This window comes from Crotalus tigris, unplaced genomic scaffold (assembly GCF_016545835.1).
Source record: "Crotalus tigris isolate CLP2741 ecotype Arizona unplaced genomic scaffold, ASM1654583v1 scf7180000017568.12009008, whole genome shotgun sequence".
Classification (NCBI taxonomy): Eukaryota; Metazoa; Chordata; class Lepidosauria; order Squamata; family Viperidae; genus Crotalus; species Crotalus tigris.
This window is the reverse complement of record NW_024096478.1, coordinates 10,217,761-10,240,658: the sequence shown is the minus strand read 5'-3', so window position 1 is coordinate 10,240,658 and position 22,898 is coordinate 10,217,761. Positions and strand designations below refer to the sequence as shown.

Sequence of the window (22,898 nt, the reverse complement as noted above, 5' to 3'; positions counted from 1 at the left end):
TAATGCTCAAAGAAAGATTGATTAAAAACCAAGGTAGATTTGTCTTGTAATTGACAGGAACTTGCTAGTGAGCTAAGCTGTTAAGAACTGAATCTAACATTTACACTCCAAAATTACCTCAGAAGTAAATTTCACTGAGTTCATATTATTCTGATATTGGTGTACTCAGTCTCATATTGGTGTAAACAGGACTACAGAAATAATTTAAGATAAAAAAACACATGCCATCAACATTCACCGAAGTAAAATAAAGCTAGGGGGGGTTACATAAAATCCCCCGCCAGCTTTATTTATTTACCACTTTTCCATCTGCCCCTCATCCAAAGAATTCAAAGTGATAGGTAAAGAATGACATTATTGTCCTTCAGATTTGCACAATCACAGTCCTGCAATTGGAGAGGTTGTGAGGAGGAAATTTCTTCAGGCTGTCATGTCAGTTTAGAGCAGTGGTTTTTCTCACACCCAAACCTAAACTCTACCTGTTCTAGCCAAAGTGAAAGGAAGTAGGAATTGGGGCTGCCAAACCTCATGGTATACTATGAAACCAGTACAAGTAGAGAGCTAGCAGATGCTTTGACACAGCATGCCAAGCTCTTGTAAGACTTACCATGTTGTGTGAAGCCAGTTAATTGGGTTGGTGTATTGTGTGAATCCCGAAATGGGAACTAGGTTAGGCATGTTATACGAGGGCAGGGTGTCTATGAGATTGCTTTTAGACGGAAGGATGGCAAATTCATGCTCCTGGGCTGAAACGGATTAATAATGATCTCTCTGTACACCAGACTTTCTGAAGCTATCATTTTTTTCTCTCTCTCTTTCTCCTCAAGTAACAATCCTGCCCACAAGTACTATCTAGCTGTGGATCCTGTTTCGGGCTCTCTTTATGTTTCGGATACCAACAGTCGTCGTATTTACAAAGTCAAGAGCCTTACTGGTGCAAAAGACCTGGCTGGTAATTCGGAAGTGGTTGCAGGGACAGGAGAGCAGTGCCTGCCTTTTGATGAGGCCAGATGTGGTGATGGAGGGAAAGCAATAGATGCAACATTAATGAGCCCTCGAGGTAAGGGGCATCACCTGCTGTTGTGTAGCAAATGGCTGATTTGGGTAGCATAATCCAAAAATAAAACATTTACTTTGAGATATTGTTTATTGGCCCTAGGATTACAGTTTAAGACTCTGGCTATTCAGCCCTTGGAATTAATGAAAACACTAGAAGAACTGTAAAGAAATACTAAATAAAATAAATTGCTACGTAAAGGCTATGCATGAATTCTACCTTCCAAATTGAATGAATAAATAATTCTAACTTATTATATTGAAAATACCGTTATGGTAAGCTTTCCTTAATTGTTCAAACTAAATTTTGTTCCTAGTTCCAAAGATATAAGTTATTACCTTGGCTGTTGTAGGCCAGGAACCTTTTTGGATCATTGAGCATATTGGTAGTTTTAAAAACATATTTTGGATGCTCTCACAAAACAATCATTTACCCGAAAGCAAACTTAGCAAAGGTTGATTCCCATACTCTCTGTCACTTCTTACCCCTTCTCTTTATCCTCCCCCAACTTCAGACAGGTAACCATATTTCCAAACAAAATGCTGAGCTGCATACACCTACCATGTTTATTTTTTAAGACTACCCATAGGGTTAACCAAAGTGTAGAAGCATTCTTGGAAATAAAAGTAATGCTGGAAATGTGTGTTTTTCTTTGCAGAATGTCCTCTTTCCATGTAATTATTTTTAATAAAGAAAAAAGAGATCAAAGCAATAGATAAAATTGGGTGGCACAGGGAGCTTGGTGAACACTGAGGAAGATAAAAAGTCTCAGATTCTAGGCCACATTACTGTTTGCTTGGAATATCCCTTTCATACAGGGAAGAATGACAAAAAGAAATCTGAAGAAGCTTAGGGTGGCATGGTAGCAAATGGCATAGACCATGGAATTTTCTGAACTTAATATGAAAGCTTTATTCCTAGATTTCCAATTATGTTTTATTTGAATGTAGTGTGTACTTTGGAAAAAAAAGAACGAATAATATTTTTTTAAAATACAATGAAAAACAAAAAAATTAAATTGAATTAGGATTAGAATGGAAATACATTTATAGATATATATACACTATTAAAACAATGATCATCAAGAGAATGCTTTAAGAGAATAAAATTTAATTAATCAACCAAGCTTTCGTCAAAATACATTTGACATTGTCAGGGTTAAAAGACAAGTATAGGGAGTAGACTTATATACCATTATCAAGCGTCCCATTATCAAGCATCTGCTTCTGGCTCTTAGAGCGCATCATAGGCCCCAGCTGTTCAGAATGTAACCCAAGCGTGTCTCCTTTAATACACATTCTTTTGTTCCTAGCTCGCATTCCCTCACACACCACTCGATCGGTAGCTTCGGGATTAAGTGGATTCAGGACTAAGGTCTTCCCCCCTCCCCCATGTGCAGCTCCTCCATCACCCCGCATACGATCGCACCTAGGGGGTGGGGATGGGGGGGTTGGATTGACTCCAGTATCCCCCTGAGTCACAAATTCACTTCGGTCCTGCCCTTTCGTCCCTTGAGGATGCATTACAGATTCTTCTCCCCCCCAAAAGATTTCAAAAGAAATCTTTTGCCTTGTATCAGCTCAAATTAGAGCCATCCACAGGCAGCAAGGCAAAAGATTTCTTTCTCCCATATTTGGGTCGACAGGGTGCATCAAAAAGCACTCAAGGTAATTCCTCCCCCTGTCTCTTCTCTCCCTGACAGAGCTGACAAAGTGAGAAAGAGCCTGTGGCCTAGCGGTTAACACAGCTGCTTAACATGCAGACAGCCCAGGTTCGAATCTCAGAAGGGTATGTCTGGTTGATGAGAACTAAAAAGTTCGAAATAGCTATTCCATTCTCCCTTAATTCTTTGTTAGCAATCCAAATTTTATAATATAAATGATGTCGCAGTTGTGACTGCTGCCTGTGGATGGCTCTAGTTTGAGCTGATACAAGGCAAAAGATTTCTTTCTCCCATATTTGGGTCGACAGATTGCATCAAAAAGCACTCAATAAAATTTTATTCACAATATGCACACACCCAGGAATCATGCTTTATTTTTAGTATTCCTTTTAATATATATATATATAGTGTTAGGGAGTCATTTGTCAATAAGGGCAGGTTTTAGAAACCTGTCCTTATTGACAAACGACTCCCTAACACAAAAAATGACACCAGATCCACACTCACAAAACCACACAGGATGTCACCACCACACATCACGCAAAAAGCAAACCCAAAGCCACACCGATGATGAGGCACGACCACAAACCAGAAGCCAGACCACAGCTGCATCATTAGCCACTTTAAACCCCTCCAATCCATACATGAAGCAAACTGACACACACTATGAAGATGAGGCACGACAACGAACGCGAAGCCAAAAAATAGCAAGGCAGCCCACCATTTTAAACCCCCCTGCAACTCAGACTAACCTGAGCACAACAAAGCCCCCACCCAAACAGAACACTCCCCCAGCCAATCAGAGCACAGCCAACCCCCCAGCCAATCAGAGCACAGCCAACCCCCCAGCCAATCAGAGCACAGCCAAGCCCCTAACCAATCAGAACACACCTCCACCCAATCAGAACACAGCCAAGCTCCCACCCAATCAGTTCATACCCCCACTGGCAGTTAAAAGGAAGAAACAGCTAAGACCACACATTGCTGCTCAAAGCACGAAGCTGAAAACACCAGCCTGAAGATGACGAATGGGACTTCGTCAAAACGTCGCCAAGACACTTCCAATTTTATGCGGGAGAAAACCTGAATAACCAAAGATCTACACACACACACACACACACACACACACACACACATGGTTGATATGTAATGATAGATGATGATATATACCCGTGGTGGCGAACCTATGACATGCGTGCCACAAGTGGCACGCAGAGCCCTCTCTGTAGGCATGTGCACCGTCACCCTAGTCCTAGGCCTTCAGCTGGGTTTTATAAAATCTTTTTGCTTTAGGCCTCCGCCGCCGTGTTCAAAAAAAAAAAGGTTCAATCAATCAGTTTCAACTTCTCGCAGGAAAAAAAAAAGATCTCGCAAAGTTGGAATTGATTGATTGAACTTTTTAGTCCCACCCAGTCTGCCACTATCTTTACAGCCACGCCCACCCAATAGTCCATGGGTGCCCAATAGCACCCGATGATACATAAGTGGGTTTTGGGTTGCAGTTTGCGCACTTGGTCTCTAAAAGGTTTGCCATCACTGATATATACAGTATAATCTAAGTTCTTCAGAAATATTTCAGCAAAAATCTTATTTTTGTTTTTGTTTCACATTGGCAGGTATTGCAGTGGATAAATATGGCCTTATGTACTTTGTTGATGCAACAATGATCAGGAAAGTTGATCAGAATGGTATCATATCAACTCTGCTAGGCTCTAACGACTTAACTGCTGTTCGGCCACTGAGCTGTGATTCCAGCATGGATGTCACCCAGGTAGAATGTTATTTGTTTCTGATAATAAAACAGATGGATAAATGTCTTGCGGTTATCTCCAATATATACCAGAAGTTTTAGCCTGCTGGGGAAAAAAATTATTGCTGATTATACAACATATAATATTTAACATAATTAGCAATACAAAAAAGCCAAGCCTTCTTTGCAGAAGCTTCTATATATCTACAACAGAAAAATAGAACTGTGATACAGTAATGTGGTTTAATTAACTTTGGTTATCCTTTAACTGGAAAGGGGGCAATTAATCTTTTACATAAGCATCCAGAGAGCTGACTGCATGTAGGTTTAATGGATACTGAAAATAATATTGTCTAAGGCAACTGCATACAGCTTTGATTATTGACTAACTCCGTTAAAACTGGCCAATTATTTGCTGTTCTCCACAAACCTTTGTTCATCAAAAGTTTTTAAAGCAATTGTAATGTGTTGTTTATTCTATAGGTGCGACTGGAATGGCCAACTGATCTGGCTGTCAATCCAATGGATAACTCACTGTATGTTTTGGAGAATAATGTCATTTTGCGAATCACTGAGAACCATCAGGTTAGCATTATTGCTGGTCGTCCAATGCACTGTCAGGTTCCTGGGATAGACTACTCTCTTAGTAAACTGGCCATTCATTCTGCTTTGGAGTCAGCCAGTGCCATTGCCATCTCACATGCTGGCATTCTTTACATCAGTGAAACAGATGAGAAAAAAATTAATCGGCTTCGTCAGGTCACCACGAATGGCGAGATTTGTCTTCTGGCTGGGGCAGCTTCAGACTGTGACTGCAAAAATGATGTCAACTGTAATTGCTATGCTGGGGATGATGCTTATGCAACTGATGCCATCTTAAACACCCCGTCCTCCTTAGCAGTAGCACCAGATGGTACAATTTATATAGCAGATCTTGGAAACATACGCATCAGAGCAGTCAGCAAAAATAAACCAATCCTCAACTCTTTCAACCAATATGAAATTGCTTCACCAAGAGAGCAGGAGCTATACATCTTCAACATTGATGGTATCCATCAATATACTCTCAGTCTTGTCACTGGGGAATATCTATATAATTTCACCTATAGTGCTGATAACGATGTGACTGAGTTGGTTGATAATAATGGCAACTCTCTGAAAATTAGGCGGGACACAAATGGAGCTGCACGCCATTTTTTAATGCCTGACAATCAAATTGTGACTCTTGCTGTTAGCACCAACGGTGGTCTCAAAGCAGTGTCAACCCAGACCTTGGAACTTGGATTAATGACATATCATGGAAGCAGTGGTCTCCTGGCAACAAAAAGTGATGAAACGGGATGGACAACCTTTTATGAGTAAGGCTGTTTTTAGACAAACATATAGTGCATATTAATTGTCGGTCTGAGTAATTATATGTCTTCATAAAGAATAAGGTAGTAAGGTTTTTTTTTTCATGCAGGATGGCTCAAATAAGGCAGGTCTGAGTGGTCCCCAAAGGGAACCAGAGCGCTCATTTTTGCAGGCATTCTTTTGTTTGCTCTTATTGTGTTGTTATGGGTTTTCATATAGCTTGAATTGTTTTATGGAAAAATGAAAATCAACAGAATCAAAGAAAGAGCCAAAGAAGGGTAAAACATTAGTAAGAGAACATTCAGTGAATTAACCAGTCCTCTGGTTCAGTCATGGGAAAAAAAAATAATACCATTATATTTCATTTACAGCATTTTTATTTATATTAAGAGTGCATTAATATATGTTTTATAAAAAATAATGCATATAGACCAATTTGATGTAATAGTTAGGGCACAGAATATAAACCAGAAGATTATTAATTCTGGTCCTGCCGTAGGAATGAAAGCCATCTGAGTGAGCTTGAGTCAATCAGTCTTTTTCAACCCAAGTCACTTCTCAGGGTTGTTACTGTGGAGAAATTAGGATGAGGAACAAGTATAGGTATGTTTACTGCCTTGAGTTATTTATAAAAATAATAAAGGTGGGATAACCACAATTTTTTAAAAAGGTACCCCATAGTCTTTACTATGCAACCCAGAGAAAAACAACTTTGAAGTAATTCTGAAAATGGAGCTTGGTAAAAGTGGGTGTAAATTTGAGCACTGAAATGCATAAAGTATTTATTGGTGTCCAGCACTAGTAGGACAAAACTTTGTTAACCTTGTCTGTCAGAGGATATTTATTTGCCCTATTTATACTGCCTAATAGACTGTGGCTACACCCCAGTAATCTTCCTCCCCACAGGGATATCAATATTACAGTTACTTTTGGAATTCAGGTTGCCCTTCAAATGTCAGGATTGTGGGATGATGTTCTATATAAGCAGATAAAGCATTAATAAAATTTACAGATTGCTTGTTTTTGCAAATAGTGAGGAAATCACATCCTAAAATATATATTTTTAAAAAATCTATCTGACATACTATTTCTAGAGTGTCTAAAAATTGCACTTACTTCAGGAATTAAATGAGAATGAAAATGCTTTTCTATATAATTGCAACAGATTAAAGATGAAGTGTGCCTTTTTAAAAATAATAATAATAATAACCTATGCAAGGAAAGCAGGTATTTTTAATTGGCATTCTACAAATTAATTTGCAAAAAGATCATTTCACAGATGGAAATGGATAAAATATTAACATACATATCTATGCTAGTTTTTTATCCCTCACATAGAGCTTGCACTCAAAAATAAAATAACTACTTGTAAGAAAGTGTGCAAACATTATATGCTAAGAATCAGGCTACGCTACTTATTTAACTCTGTTGCTAAAAGTTCAGACCCACTGTCCAAAGTGGAATATTCTTTTAAGAACAGATTTGCTATAGATGAACTATAGTACATTTGCAGGTTAGGAAATTGTCCATTGTGATGGAAAATCAGATCTACTCACAAGGAGCTTGCTGTGTCACGTGAGCCTTTGTACACTTGTTCTTCACAATGTTCCAGTCTGAATCTAATGCTAAAATACTGAATTGGGGAGGGAAGGTCATCAGTTTCTTCTTCCCTCTTCTCCTTGGATATAGCCACAATAAGATTAGAAGCTTCAGATCCTTAGTTTATCATTAGATCAGCTTATAATTACATTTGAACCAAACCAAAACCTATCTAATTTAAATAAGCCAAGATTTTGTTAATCAACCAACATTTTTTTTTTACCTTTGACCAATTTCTTTCAAAAAGTGATGATTTAAACACCAAAATGCAGTGTTTTCTGCCATACGGGAGCAGAAAACAAAGAGAAGTGAGAGGAGAACTGTATAGACTTAGTCTGACAATTCTGATCTTAATTATAGTTGTTTTACATGAGACTAAAACAATCTGTTTACATAACAATTAACTGAGGATCATACATCTAAGGACCTTTCTCCATTGCCGAGTTATCTACCCATACCTGATCGGCAATTATGCTGGTCAGTGACTGAAATAAAGGCTTGATTTGACAACTGGCACAATGCTGTTACCTCCAGCTCTTTAGTTAGACAGCAGCCGAATGACAGCCAAATGAGGGGCCAGAGGCATCAGCCAATAAGCACAGATCCCACCCATTACTGGACACCTGATTTTTCAACCAAATCTTATGAAGCAAAATGCAAGAGATTATGTAAACCTTATGACTGCTCTTGAAAGCAATGCTATTAAAGAAAGAAGCATTGTTTTAATATTAGCACAGCTAAGGATGATAGATGCTCATCTCACTTATGGACCAGAAAAGTTGCTATGATGTTTGTACTGCTTGGTACAAGAAGTGGGTTCAAGTAGGCAGACTTAGGATATGAGAATTATACTTTTCAGACGAAATGGCTGTTGCAAATATGTTCTGTGAATGTATTTTTTCCCCACCCTCAGCCCAAGTCATACTATGCGATGAACTAAAAGAAGTGTTTCTTTCATGTTGACTATTAATGGCTTTGGTTCTTTTTTTTTAATGTATGACTCTCACACCAAACAAATGTAATTTGAGAGCATAAATAATCATATGTCTGGTATGATTGAAAAATAGTATTTTCCAAGGCTCTTCTCATTTTTGTTACTTTGATGAAGTTTGTCACTGGAGCAGTTGAGCAGTGCCATCTGCAGGTCAGTTTGTAAAATGATAGTAAATAGGAGCAGAGCTTCCGTGGCTCTTAACTAATAAAGTTGCAACATATCTTTCAAGAGTAGTAAATGGGTGATGTGGGTAACTTCCCATTAGTCCTGGGTTGCAGGACTGGCTTATGATGTATCTATGACGTTCTTCATCCAATATAGCACAAAGTACTGTTGTTGAACAGCAAAGAAGAAGAAAGAAGAATGCATAGATTATGGTTTTGTTTAGCTTTTGTTTGGATTTTTTTTTTTAGCTTCATTAGTTTAGGCATACAGATGCTCAGTTCCTCAGCTGTCAGATTATTTAATTTAATTTATTTATTTATTATAAAATTTATCTAACCATTTCACCAAAAGTGACTCTGGGCAGCGCCCAACAATAAAACCTCAATAAAGGTAAATAAAGTGATTTTTTTTAATGACCAGCCAAGATTTACAATTAAAATAATAGTTAGGTAGTAGATTCATGCAGAATACTGGTCAATGGTGGTGTGTGGGTGTGTGTATGTGTGTGCATTACTTTTAAAAGACACACAGAATAATCTGCAGAATAAGGTGCCAATGAGAAGAATGGATGGAGTCAGATTTTTTTTTTTTTTTGAAATGTTGAAAAAAGTAAATGTACTTGAGCAAAATTATGCAGGGAAAGAATGGTGTAGAGCCTTTCTTTTTGCTTTGGAACAGAAGCAAACCATATAGTCCTGTTGCATAAATTCTGCCAAGTCCTATGCAATTTTTCATTCTGAAATGACTATTGGCTGATCCCACTAGCGTAAACATAACTCATGAATCTTTACTAAACATTGCAAGTCTCTGAATAAAACATAGACAAGCATAATACACATTAGAAACACCCAAAGCAATAATCGTCACATATTTTAGAAATAAACATAATATACTGACTGTGACTATCCCATATGATTCCCTCCTTTAGTAATATACCTTAATCGTGGCATTTTAATAGCTCTCTCGTGTCTCGTGCTGCTGATTTCTCCCATGCACTCATCAGATCCCTGCTCCATCATACTTAACTGTGCACAATAAATGCTTTACAGCTGTCTCTTGCCTCAATCCATTGGATAATTACCGTATTTTCTGGCGTATAAGACGAATTTTTAAATCATGCAAATCTTCTCCAAAATCGGGGGTTGTCTTATACGCCCAGTCATCTTATACGCCAGAAAATATGGTAAGTCATATTGTCCAGCTTCTGCTGCAGACTAGTCAGGGAACATTTTTCCCAGCTGATGGCAAGAATTTTTTCCCCAGGTTATTTGTACTTCCCATATGATATTCTGCCTGTTGTTTCCTTTTTTGTCTGGACAATTCTCATCCCCATATCTCAAGGAGCTTACACAATCGTATAATTTGCTACTATCTATTATTAGTACCTCATTAATATTTCACTATTTCTCCTCTTTTTCTTTCTTCTTTTCAAAGCTTTATACATACATACAACCCCCAAATTTGCTAAATTAAAAAAGAAATATCAAAAAATATTTATTTCTCCTGACGAGAAGAATTGCTGGTATTTAAGGCCATTCTCTTGCAAAAATAGCAAATACAGTAGAACTACTTGATCTGAAATACAAAAATGTCAATGACCAACAGATGTTAGCAGAGTTGTGCTTTTCTGCGTTGCCTTTTACTATCTAGTGGTCATCTGGAATTTTGGGGTACCAGTTTTAGTCACCCTATTATTTACCTCTGCATTTCAAATAATTGTCATGTGAGCTTATATCTCAAGTCACTTTATTGGCTCCATACATTTCCTATATAACACTAAATCCTAGTGAGGAAAAAGACCAGGGATTATAGAATTGCAGCCTTTGGTTATTATTTAGCGCTCTAATATTGTATCCTTTACAGGGCCTTTGGAGCCGTAGGATGAATCAGTGACCAAGGCCCTTAGGCAGACGAGTGTTCCCCTTCCACCATTTATAGGATATTGACAGCAAAAGGGGGGGGGCATTCTAAAGGCAGCTTTGGATTATATGTTTTGTCAGCATGGTTTTGGTTCAGCCTGCCTGTGAAATAATTGAACCTATTTGCAGGATGGATATACTGTATGAAATATTGAAGGCCTATGTTTAAAAGAAGAAAGGAATGAATGTCTGGTATGGGGAAAATTGCTATATTTATTTTGAGATGTAAAAAGAAGAAATAATAGAAGAATGGGAGATGTGATTACATTCTGTAAATATATCAGAAGGGTTCAATAATAATTTTCCAGGGATGATTATTTGAAAAAAAAAAAAAGAAATTCCCAAAGGTATACTAGCTCCAGTAAATCATCTTTTTGATCATACATCCAATTTTCTTTGGTTTGTGAACTTAACAGTATATTCTTAAAATTGTGTAATTTTTTGATATTAAAGATTTTATTCCAATTATTTGTCTTTGATTAATATATTTGTTTCATAATCTGTTTACTTTTTTTTAACTCCAGATAGTGCATGTATTATTTAGCTCAAATTCAGCCATTAATATGAGATTTCTTTTCTTCTTCTTTTTTTTAGTTATGACCATGAAGGACGCCTTACCAATGTAACTCGCCCTACTGGTGTAGTCACCAGCCTTCATCGTGAAATGGAAAAGTCTATTACTATAGATATTGAAAACTCCAACCGTGATGATGATGTCACAGTAATTACCAATCTCTCCTCTGTAGAGGCATCCTACACAGTTGTTCAAGGTACAGAGATACACTTCCCAAAGACTTTACACAGTTTGTATGAGTAACAATAAGAGAAATATAACCAACAGCAGAAGAGAATTTGCCCAATAGCCAGTGAGCAAATGTTTAAGTACCCCTTGGCCTGCTTAAAAACTTGATATTTCCAACTTTTATTTAATATTAATTCAAAGGTCATCATTATTTCTTGGTTCAGAAGATTTCCCTTCATTCCTGCCACCTTTTTCAGGAGAGCATGGCAATATGTGTTCTTTTCAGTATAAATGTAGTTGTCCTTCTTTACCAGCTAAAGCCAAATACAAGCAAAGTAAGCAAGCAAATAAAAATATGATTCTATTTCACATCATTTCTTTCCTATGAAGAACTGGCAGTCTCATGGACTTTTTCCAGAGGCTATAAATGCAACCATTTTTTTTTCTTTTTCTATATATGTTTAATGCGCAGCAAGTTTTGCAGCTATAGAATGAAGGCACATATTTATTTATAAGTTACTTTGTCCATGTCCAAGGAATAAGGTTTCTCCTATGCTCATTGTCAGAAATTGATAAATCAAATTCATAGGAATTGTTGTTCATTTGGGGCCCTTCCTCATGAAGTGATCTTTGAAGGTCTCTGATCTTAATAGCAGAGAAATAGCTTACAATATGATCCATGATATTTAATTGCAGCAGTAACAGTAGTGGAATTAACCTCTAGCTTCTATGGGGAAACCATTTTAATTGTTTTATTTTTGGGCAATTTCAAATACTAAATAACTTAAGAATCATGGCAGTGATTAAAGGATTACAAAACCAACAGAACCAATTTTATTTTTCATATTGTCAGGTTCTAGTTTCACCAAGTGAAAGAGGAGAAAGGGGTGAAGTGTGTCCTAGAAATGTAACCTTCACTGTCCATTCCAGCTGAAGCATCTACTGTATTTCCACATAAGGCCAACGCCCAATTTTATTGTTGATTACATGCTTGACATTTATTCCATTTCAATCACTAAGGCCAATATGAGTTACTCGAGCCAATTATCCATATGCTTATTAGCATCTCCATTTAAATAATATTCCCTAATATTTGAAATACAGAATCCTGGTTTTTTTCCAGTATCTCAATTGTCTTATTTCTTTGAAGGGGAGATTGCAGTTTCATCCTCTATTCACCTTTAATCTTAATAATTTACTTGCCTATTATTTGTTAGCTCTGCTGACAAAATTATTCCAGCTAAGACCGATCGTTGAGGAAATAGTCCACTTTTTCATTACAATTTATCAATATCCTGATGATATCCTAAAAGAACTGGGTGACACAGTGTTGATCAGTATAACTAAATGGGAAATATATTCTGTTCATTTCCATTGCTAAATTACTTTGTGAAATTCCACATGTCCATGCGGGTCCTGGCTGACATCTCTTGTTTGACAAATCAACATATCACTACTATATGACAAATGATAGACTCTTTTTATGTTGCACCTGTATGCTTGGCTTCGCTTGACTGCTTTCCTGTCTAAAACAAATCTCATATAGATTATCTTCCTTTCAACAACAAATGCCTTTTCAGCATTTAATTTAAAATTCTCTGGAGACTAAATGTACATAATGTGTCTGAAATTCATTACAGATTTCTGAATATTCTTGGCATGAGAATAAACAATAACATCATCATTTGATCATCAGTCAAAACATCTTTTGATAGAAATGGACTTTTTCTTCTTCTAAAAATCCTATCGTTTTTTGTACCCAAACAAAAAATTATTTAGGACAGAAGAATTAGGGGTCTTAAAATGAAATCAAAATTACTGTACATTAAAGTTCTTTTGAAGGAGGCTTGCACAAGTTGCCAAAATTTGAAAAAGCATTGCATGGGGAAAGTATGCTCTAATACAATTGCCACACATTATGCATTGCTTTCTTTCTCATAATTAGAGATCTGTGACAATATTTGACCTTTAACCTTCCAAATGCAGAAATCTCTAGTATTTTGTAATCAAATAAGCTTCTTGCCCCATGTCAGTGTTTCTTCAGGTTACATTTCTGTCTGTGATTCTAGAAAAACATAAAGTCTCCAGCCTGATTTTAACAGCTATCAAAAGATTTGTGATCTCACGGATTACTTGCCTGGTCTGTAGGCATCATCTTGTTTTCCCCATGTCCTATTTCTATTCAAGTTCTACTTGTAACATGATACAAAATAGAAACTCGTTACTTCCAGTATAGAATTTCTTGATTATCTTTGAAATAATGCCTTTTTTTACTATATCACTACCTAGAGTTATATATACTTTTTCTAAACCAATCATCACATTTTTTTCCATATGGGGAAACATCTGAAGTCGGTTGAAGATATCCATTGACATTTTTCATTGTTTAATAAAAATATTTCACCTATTCAAGCTTTATGTCTCTGCATCAATACAAACAAATCATATCAATTGTCCACTCAGTGTACTCAATTTACAGGTGAAATTCTTGATTGTATATGCTGTGCACCTTGTCTAGTTCTGACTTAAATAGAATAGAATAATAACTTTATTGTCATTTTAAATGTACACTAATCAGCATACATTTAAATGAGATTCCGTTGCATACAGCTCTCAAGGGGTAACCACCTCCAATATATACTGCATAAACATGACAAAAAAATAAATAAATAAAATAAATTATGCATATACCCACATACACACACATGTGTGTGTCCCAGAGAAACAATACAATCTACTTCGGATATAAAGAAAGTCAGTTGTACAAGTGATTGAGTGAGGTTCCTGAAACACTTTTCAATCAATTTATTTAGTAGATATTAAATCATTAGGAAACTACCTGTTATGTCAGCCAAGGTGCATGCCTGTAAAATAAATGATTTCAAGACAATTATTATGATTTTGTAGAAAGGTAATTGCTTAGTTATTTACACATTTATAGCCCATCACACATACGGACTTGTTGCAGTTTTCACAATATGAAAAGTTTGTTAGAACATACACAGTATCCTGAACCTAAAAAAAAGAATCATCTTAGCAACAGTCACAAGGACAAAACCCATCTAATACTCTCAGAACCTAAAGAAGTGGTTCATAATTGGGCTTTTACACATTATTGTATTATTCCATTTTTTACTTTCTAGAATCCTTTCTTTTATCATCATATGTATGTATACAAACTCAGGAAACCAAAGCACATTTTCTGCAATAAAAAAGAATGGGATTCCCCCTTCTTTAAGCAACAACTCACATTTTCAAAGAATAGTTTTCTCACATCTATATTTCTCTATCTGTCTCATTCCATTGTTATTGTATAAATTCTTGCTAAATCAGGTCCATCCACTATGCACACCAAAAAATCAGATATTTATTATGTAAACTGGCACAATTCTCCATCCCAGAGCATGAATATTAAATATCACTCCTTGGAAGATTTATATGGCTTTGTGAAAAAAATTAAGCAATTCTTCTCAACCAGAAGATTTTCAACAAGGAAATCCTATGCTCCCCACTCCATAACCTCAGTATACTGAATCCTGAACTACATTTGTTATGTACATATTTAAAGGTTCTATTATCCCTTTGCAAATTTACTTACCTGTTTGCATCTTCAGTTACAATCTTTGTAATTCCCTTATTGATTTGTTTTGAACTGTTTCCTTAAAATTGTTAGAAAATTGTTATTTCCTGTGATAGTTGCTCAACAGTCCTGAAGATGTATGACTACAAAACCAATTACACCCAAAGCTGCATGTATTTGCATTATTTATCATTTAAGGCAGCCTTTTAATTATGATTAATTCAGTTACAATAGAAGGACTGAAAACGATGTAATCTGAGCACATGCTGCCAAGATGAGGCAGAATAAAAGGTTGTGGGTTTTTTTATATAAAAAGAAAATCTTATTAGACCTGTTGAGCCAAAATGATGAGAATTTAAATTCATTATATGAAGTTAACAAATTAAGAAGGATAAATAGTTGGTGCTATTATAAAATGCATCAAAGGACCCTATTTGCTTTCTTTAGAGCAATCTGTAATTATAGGGAGCTGATTTCATCCAATTTGCTACTGTTAGTAAAGTTTTCTATCTGCAAAGTCTGCATGCAAAGTTTGATGCTGTCTTCAGTAAAACTATACTTCAAGACTGTTAGCCTGGCAATTTTTCATATATGTGCTTTTACAAAGATCGGAAAAAGGATGTCTAAATAAAAGAACACTAGAGTTGTTTGTGGTCAGACAACTCCTTCTAAAGGTGTCTTTTATTTTCCATTGCTTTTTTTATTGTAGTTGTGTAGGGTATTCTGTTTTCTGGAATCTCTATTCTTAAAAATTCCCATGACATGGTTGGTACAGACGTAGAAACCATGTGACATAGATAATAACAAAACAATCACTTGTATTCTTGTTTCTTCTCTGTATTAACTCTTGCCTAGGCACATTAAAGAGCCCATTTTCTGGCAATATGTTTGCTCAAGAGACATTTGCCAAGAGAACCATCTTAGTCGTTCTGTTTGGAGGTAATTAAATTTCTCAACTTAAGAAGACAAATTTAAATGTAATCACTGACAAAGCTCCTCAAATAAGATAATGGAAACCTTAAAGAAATTATCCAATGCTGCCTATGCAGTGTGACACTGTTAACTAAACTAGAATGAAAAGTATTTTGTGGATGATTGTTTTAAAATTTAAAATAGTGCCACTAAAAATAAATATTGTCATGGGACAATAACCTCCTCACAAACAGGGACTATTTTCCAGGGTTATGATTTTTTTATTTCTCTCTAGCAGATGATTAATTAGATAGATTTTTTTATTATTACAAGATGATAGTGGTTCTTTGCTGGCAGCTGCTCACTCTGCTGTCTACTTATCTTGCGGGAGAATTTCCTTTTTACCATTCTGAAAACTAGATCAGCCAGTCAAGAATATAACGATCACAAATATCAAGTTTTATTTTTGCAACTTCTGCCAGTCAATAAAAAGCAAGATGTCAGGCTGGCTAGTAATGTTTCTTTAAGGCAGAATGAAAAGTGACACTCATACAAAAGATTGACTTTGGCAGCTCATTCTGTGTGAGCATTATGCCTTAAGTACTGAAACCTAATCTATAAGTCAGCTATATATCTGTTAAGGGAGCACTGAAGGCAGTATAGAAAGAATAGAGACAAAACTGTCTTTTCTCTTTAAAAAAAGCTGTAGCTACTTCTTTTGATATTTTTGGGTTGAATAGATATCTTGCTGACCCAATACTTCAATTAAATCACTTGCCACCAACTTTTTCTCAAATTACATATGTATTCACAATTTTGCAAAATAATAATTATAATAATCAATTGAAATGTAATTTACCATTAAAGAGCAAACAGAAAATATAATTCTAATAACCTGATATGCCTTCAGGCTTCAAATATTTCATTGTATTTCTCGCTACATAAATCAATAATATTGCAAATATCTGCCTTACCTAAACACAAATAGTAATTGTAGGAATATGTCATTTGACAGCTATAGAAAGATCATGAAAACCTTGCTAGTTAGGTAAAACATTTATTTGTACGATTTACAGAATATTTCTTTTCTTCCCAATGATTGATCCAGATCAAGTGAGAAACAGCTATCAGCTCTGCAGTAATGGCACCCTGCGAGTGATGTATGCAAATGGGATGAGTATCAGTTTCCACAGTGAGCCACATGTCCTAGCTGGGACTGTGACCCCAGCAATAGGACGATGCAATATTTCACTGCCAATGGAAAACGGCTTAAATTCAATAGAGTGGCGCCTCAGAAAGGAACAAATTAAAGGAAAAGTTACTGTGTTTGGAAGAAAGCTCAGGGTAAGTCCTATAATCAATTTGTTTCTCAAATTATTCTTTTCAAGTACAGGTTACAGCTTTTTCAAAATCTGAAAACATGTCAGATATTATTTGTTCAGAAAACCAGATGACTTCTCTGAGCAGATCCAGGCCTTCCACTACAGAGAATCCATGATCACATGTGGAATTTTGGACCAAATGTATGAAGACAGAACATTCATCCTTCCTGCTTTTACCTTACACATCACCTTGTAAAATCTTCCTTTCTTTCCCATTCATCCTCCTGGGCTATAGTAGTACTGTATAATTGAACCTAGCTAGAAAAGGAAAGCTCCTACCAAGGGGAAAGGATGGGCCAGTGCTCACTGCCCTTTGAGTCATGGGAATGGTTATAAATGAATAACATAAATAATTCTTTAAATGCTGGTGTGGAATCCCTTCATCCCCCAGCATGAGAAAGATACAGTTATGTGTTAAGGAATTCTGAAGAAACAGGCTTATAGAAATGTATATAAAGCACATCTGTACTGTTTTTCAGATATACTGACTTCCAAAATGATTTCACAATTGTGAAATGATACAGTATCAGTAAAAATAAAAACAGTACAACAAAGGACATCTATCAATTAAATCTCTAAAAAAAAGTTGAATTTTAAAAAATGTTTACTCTAAGACTCTATCCTAAAAGACATCCAGACTCCAAGTCAACTTTTGCCCTCATCTGACATTGTTGCTGCCTTCATAGCAGACAGCCAATAAAACTGTTGCATCTTTGGCCAGCTACTATAACAATTCCTATTGGGATGTTCACTGTCTGACTGCTCATTTCACTTTTGCTTACTAGCTAATTACAGTTTGCAGTATGTGGGCTCTTGCTTAATGATTGGAGGTGCATTCCTGAAAGAGCAGTCAAAGAAATCCATGTCACTTGAGTAGTGACATATTGGTTCAATCATGCAGATATTGGTTCAGGATCTATATTGGTATGATGTTATACAATATCGCAATTGTGACCATATGACTTACCTTTGGTTGATCTGAAAAAGATCTGGTTGTGGTATATGATAATGCAATAACCAAGATATAAAGTGGAGGCATGACTTTGAAAGCTGATTGCCAGATTTGATTGTGCATTGACAGAGTTCAGACTTGGAGCAATGAAAATAAAGCAGGAGTCAAATCAGATCGCCAAACTATTTCAGTAATGTTGTAAATAACAAATGGAGAACGGCTCTCACGCAATAAGGTATATATTTATAAGAAATCCAATAATCAGAGATGGAATAAGAATAAAATGTGGCAACAGATCTCTCTGCTACTTACAAATGTAGAATTCAAAGCATCATATATATTGCTTTTCAAATTTTATTGAGTGATGCCCAGTATTATCTTAAAAAAAAAGCAACTGTTCCAGTTTTCCTAAGTTGTTTTTCTAAGAAATATTTGTATACTTTATTCTTAAAATATATTTCAAAGTATACTCCAAAAGCCTTTTTTATTGGCTTGTGTTTACTGGCACACAAGAATGTTGGTGGTAGTAAAAGTCTCATTATTGTCATGTTTGTTTTGGTGTTGGCCGAGTCCAAACTGACTCTGGGTGACATACAATACAAAGAAAATAGGATAAAATTCAGCTAGTCCATGACTTAAAACCACAATTGTGCCCAAAATTTGTGTTGCTAAGTGAGACATTTGTTAAGTGAGTTTTCCCCCTTATATGACCTTTCTGGCCACCTTTGTTAAGTGAATCACTGCAGTTGTTAACTTAGACAACACGGTTGTTAAATGAATCTTCGCTTCCCCATTGACCTGGCTTGTCAGAAGGTCGCAAAAAGGGATCACATAATCGCGGGACACTGCAGCCGTCCTAAATATGAGTCAATTGCCAAGCATGTGAATTTTGATCACGTGACCCTGGGGATGCTGCAACAATTGTAAGTGTGAAAAACAGTTGTAAGTCACTTTTTTCAATGCCATTGTAACTTTGAACGATCACTAAATGAACTGTTGTAAAAGGGGCGTTGTCTTACCTGAACGCCTTTTCTCAGCATGATGATGGAGAATCCACGGATGGGTTGTCTTAATCTATCTGCTCCAATTGGACTAAGTCTGAAATTGGTAACGCCCCCTCTGTGCCAAGTGCACCCCAGTTTTAGACTAAGGCGATACCCAGACTTTAGTCCGACGCGTCTGAACAAATGGGAACCAGGCCAACTGACCTAATGGGAGGGAGTGGATTCTCCATCATCATGCTGAGAAAAGGCGTTCAGGTAAGACAACGCCCCTTTCTCCAGCATGATTGGATGGAGAACCCACGGATGGGACATACCAAAGCCCTGTGTCCCTAGGGTGGGAAATTAGATTGGGCCTGGGTCCCATCCAATGTTAATGCATGTTCTAGTACCTTGCGGCCGAATGAAGCCGTAGAGGATGCGTATACATCCATCCATCCTGTAATGACGGACAAAGGAGGAGGGCGATGCCCATGTTGCTGCCCTACAAACTTCCTCTATGGATGCCTGGGTAGACCAGGCTGCTGTAGTGGCTGCGCCCCTGGTGGAATGGGCCGTGATATGGCTGGGAGCTTGAAGTGACTGAGTCTGGTATGCCAGAGAAATACAAGCTCTAATCCACCTGCCTATAGTGGGCGAGGAAACCTTTTGTCCTAACGACGATGGGTGAAATGACACAAACAGAGCCTCAGTCTTGCGGAAAGATGAGGTTCTCTGTATATAACAATATAAGGCCCTGCGAACATCCAATCTGTTCCACTGAGCCTCTGTGTTATTAGATGGGTTCGGACAGAAGTCCGGCAAAACTATGTCCTGGGACCTATGATATAAGGAGTTAACCTTGGGCACAAAGGAGGGATCTAACCTGAGAGTAACCCTGTCCTTATGGAAAATACACAGGTCCTTTCTTACTGACAGGGCAGCCAGCTCAGAGATCCTTCTGGCTGAAGTTATAGCAACCAGAAATGCTACCTTCATTGATAAATGTTTGAGCAAACAAGTGTCAATAGGCTCAAAGGGTGGTGAGACGAGAGCCTGTAGAACCTGATGAAGGTCCCAGGAGGGATATCTATGTACCGTTGGTGGTCTGGCATTGTTAGCTCCCTTTAGGAAGGAGCGTATCATAGGGTGTTGTGTTAAGGGCTCCTTGCCACAGGAAATAACCGTGGCAAGTGCTGCTACCTGTCTACGGATGGTACTTGTGGAAAGACCTTTGTCCAGACCATCCATCAGGAACTCCAGGATAACTGGCACTGCCGCCTGTAAGGGTTCAATATTGTGCGCTAAACACCAATTACAGAAGCTCTTCCATGTGGCATCGTATATTCTATTCGTCGAGGGTCGCCTGGATTGCTGGATCATGGCTATGACCCTTGACGAATATGAGTCTAGGCCTAAGGCCTGCCTCTCAAGTGCCAGACGGTTAACTGGAGCCATTGAGGGTCTGGATGATGTAACTCCCCCTGAATGAGGGAGATCCGATTGGCTGGAATCCTCCATGGAGCCGATGCGGAGAGCTCCATCAGGTCGGCGAACCAAGGTTGTCTCGGCCAATGTGGGGCTACCAGGAGAACCTCTGCTCGTTCGCGAAGGATCTTCCTGATCGTGGCCGGCAGGAGAGGTAGTGGAGGAAAGGCATAGAGCAGTTCCCTGGGCCAGGGACTGCGGAGTGCATCTGTTCCTTCCGCTGATGGGGACGGGAACCTGGAAAGGAATCTGGGAAGCTGTGAGTTGGCTGGGGAGGCAAACAGATCTAGGGTTGGGGAACCAAACCTGTCCACGATCTCTCTGAAGATCTCCGGATTCAGCTGCCATTCGGAATGGTCCACGGTGGCTCTGCTCAGTGAGTCCGCCTGTTGGTTGGCCACTCCGGATATGTGCTCCGCCCTGATGGAGGCAAGATTCAGTTCCGCCCAAGACCCCAGCAATCTGGCCTCTTGCATGAGAGGCTTGGACCTCGTTCCCCCCTGTCTGTTGATATGGGCCTTGGCTGTGATGTTGTCGGTTAAGACCAGGACGTGCTGGCCCTGTACTAAGCTGCTGAATCTCTTTAGGGCCATGTGTATGGCTCTTAGTTCCAGCCAGTTTATATTGTTCTTTAGATCCTGCCTGGACCACTGACCCTGGGCCCAGTGTGTGTGGAGGTGTGCCCCCCACCCAAATAGGCTTGCGTCTGTGGTGATGGTGATCCTGTCTGGTTCTTTGAATTCTGCTCCCCGTGACAGTGCTGGAGAGTCCCACCAACGAAGGGAGTTCAACACCGCCTGTGGAACTCGGACCTTCTGGTGGGATGTGCTGGTATGAAGTCTCTGAAATGGAAGGAGAAGCCACTGTAATTCCCTGGCATGGAGACGTGCCCATGGCACAATTTGCACGCAGGACACCATCTTCCCTAGTAGCTGTGAAAGGGATGCCAATGTGACTACTCTGTCCCTTCGGATCCGACGTACAAGAGTCTGGATAGAGTTCCGTCGGTCCTGAGATAGGTATACCGTGCAGTTGTCTGTGTCTATAACTGCCCCCAAATGGAGGAGCCGAGTTGTTGGTACGGTATGACTTTTCTGGAAGTTCACAGAAAAACCGTGCTCCTGCAAAACCTTGATGGCTAGGGCGAGGTCTGCTTGGGCACCTTGCCATGATGATGACTGAATTAGAATGTCATCTAAATAACATTGAATCCTGATGGGAATTAGTCTAAGGTGGGCTGCGATCACTGCCAGTACCTTTGTAAATACTCTCGGTGCAGATGAGAGGCCAAATGGAAGGGCTCTGTACTGGTAATGGCGTCGGGCATAACTAAATCTGAGGAATTTGCGGTGTCCAGGAAAAATGGGAATGTGCAAATATGCCTCAGTCAGGTCTATGGAGGTAAGAAAGTCACCTTGCCTGACGCTAGCCAGGATTGATTGAAGTGATTGCATCTTAAATTTCTTATACCTCAGGTAGAGGTTTAGACCTTTTAAGTTCAAGATCGCCCTCCAGCCCCCTGAAGCCTTGGAAATGACGAAGAGGTCTGAGTAAAACCCTCGCCCTTCTTGTTCTTTTGGAACTGGTTCAATTGCTTGTATTTGCAATAAATGAGCTATTGCTTCTGACATAAGTTCAGCTCTGGCCCTGTTCGTTGAAATAGGAGAAGAGCGGAACCTGTCGGGTGGATGGGAATCAAACTCTAATCGTAGGCCTTGGGAGACGGTGTCTAACACCCATGCATCCGTAGTAGTGGCCGCCCAAATGTTGGAATAGAGGGCCAGCCGGCCTCCTATGGGAGGTGAGGCTGCAGACTCACTTGCCTCGCTTGAAGGAGCGGCTCCCTGTGCCCCGAAAGGACCGTTTAGTCTGGAACTGTGATCTGCCTCTGTATGCTGAACGATCTTGTTGTCGTTCCTGCCTCTGAAAGGAGGGGCGAGAAGCCTGGGCCCACTCCCAGGATGGCGCTGGCCGAAAGGGCTGCCTTCTGTAGTTACTCTGCGACAAGTTCCCCCAGCGCCTATCTCCCCTCCTTGATGTATTGACCAAGATCTTGCGTTTATCCTTACCTTCGGTTAGGTATGGCTCTAGCGCCTTACCAAAGAGTTGTCCACCTGCGTAAGGCTTGGAGGCCAGACGCCACTTGGCCTTGGTGTCTGCTCGCCAGTTTCTGAGCCAAAGGAGCCTTCGTGCTGAAACGTCTGCCGCGATGGTCCGGGCAGTGTACCTGGCCGTGTGTAAGGAGGCATCGGCCAGATACTGGCACGTGGCCACCAACTTACCCAGATTCTGGTGGACCCTGAGCTGGTCTGGAGGGATCATGTCCTGGAGCTCCTGTAACCACAGGACCGAAGCCCTGGCA

General features: G+C 38.7%; 1 protein-coding gene across 6 annotated transcripts in view; it reads left to right on the top strand.

The window, feature by feature from the left end:
* The window catches only part of TENM2 (teneurin transmembrane protein 2), an 869,909-nt gene that overhangs the window by 824,440 nt on the left and 22,571 nt on the right, over positions 1 to 22,898 (top strand). For all 6 annotated transcript variants that reach the window (XM_039353403.1, XM_039353419.1, XM_039353411.1 and 3 more), the window contains 5 exons: positions 828 to 1,060; positions 4,337 to 4,491; positions 4,954 to 5,828; positions 11,095 to 11,270; positions 16,843 to 17,078. In XM_039353403.1, coding sequence (XP_039209337.1) covers positions 828 to 1,060; positions 4,337 to 4,491; positions 4,954 to 5,828; positions 11,095 to 11,270; positions 16,843 to 17,078 — 1,675 coding nt within the window. The remainder of the gene's footprint in view (positions 1 to 827; positions 1,061 to 4,336; positions 4,492 to 4,953; positions 5,829 to 11,094; positions 11,271 to 16,842; positions 17,079 to 22,898) is intronic.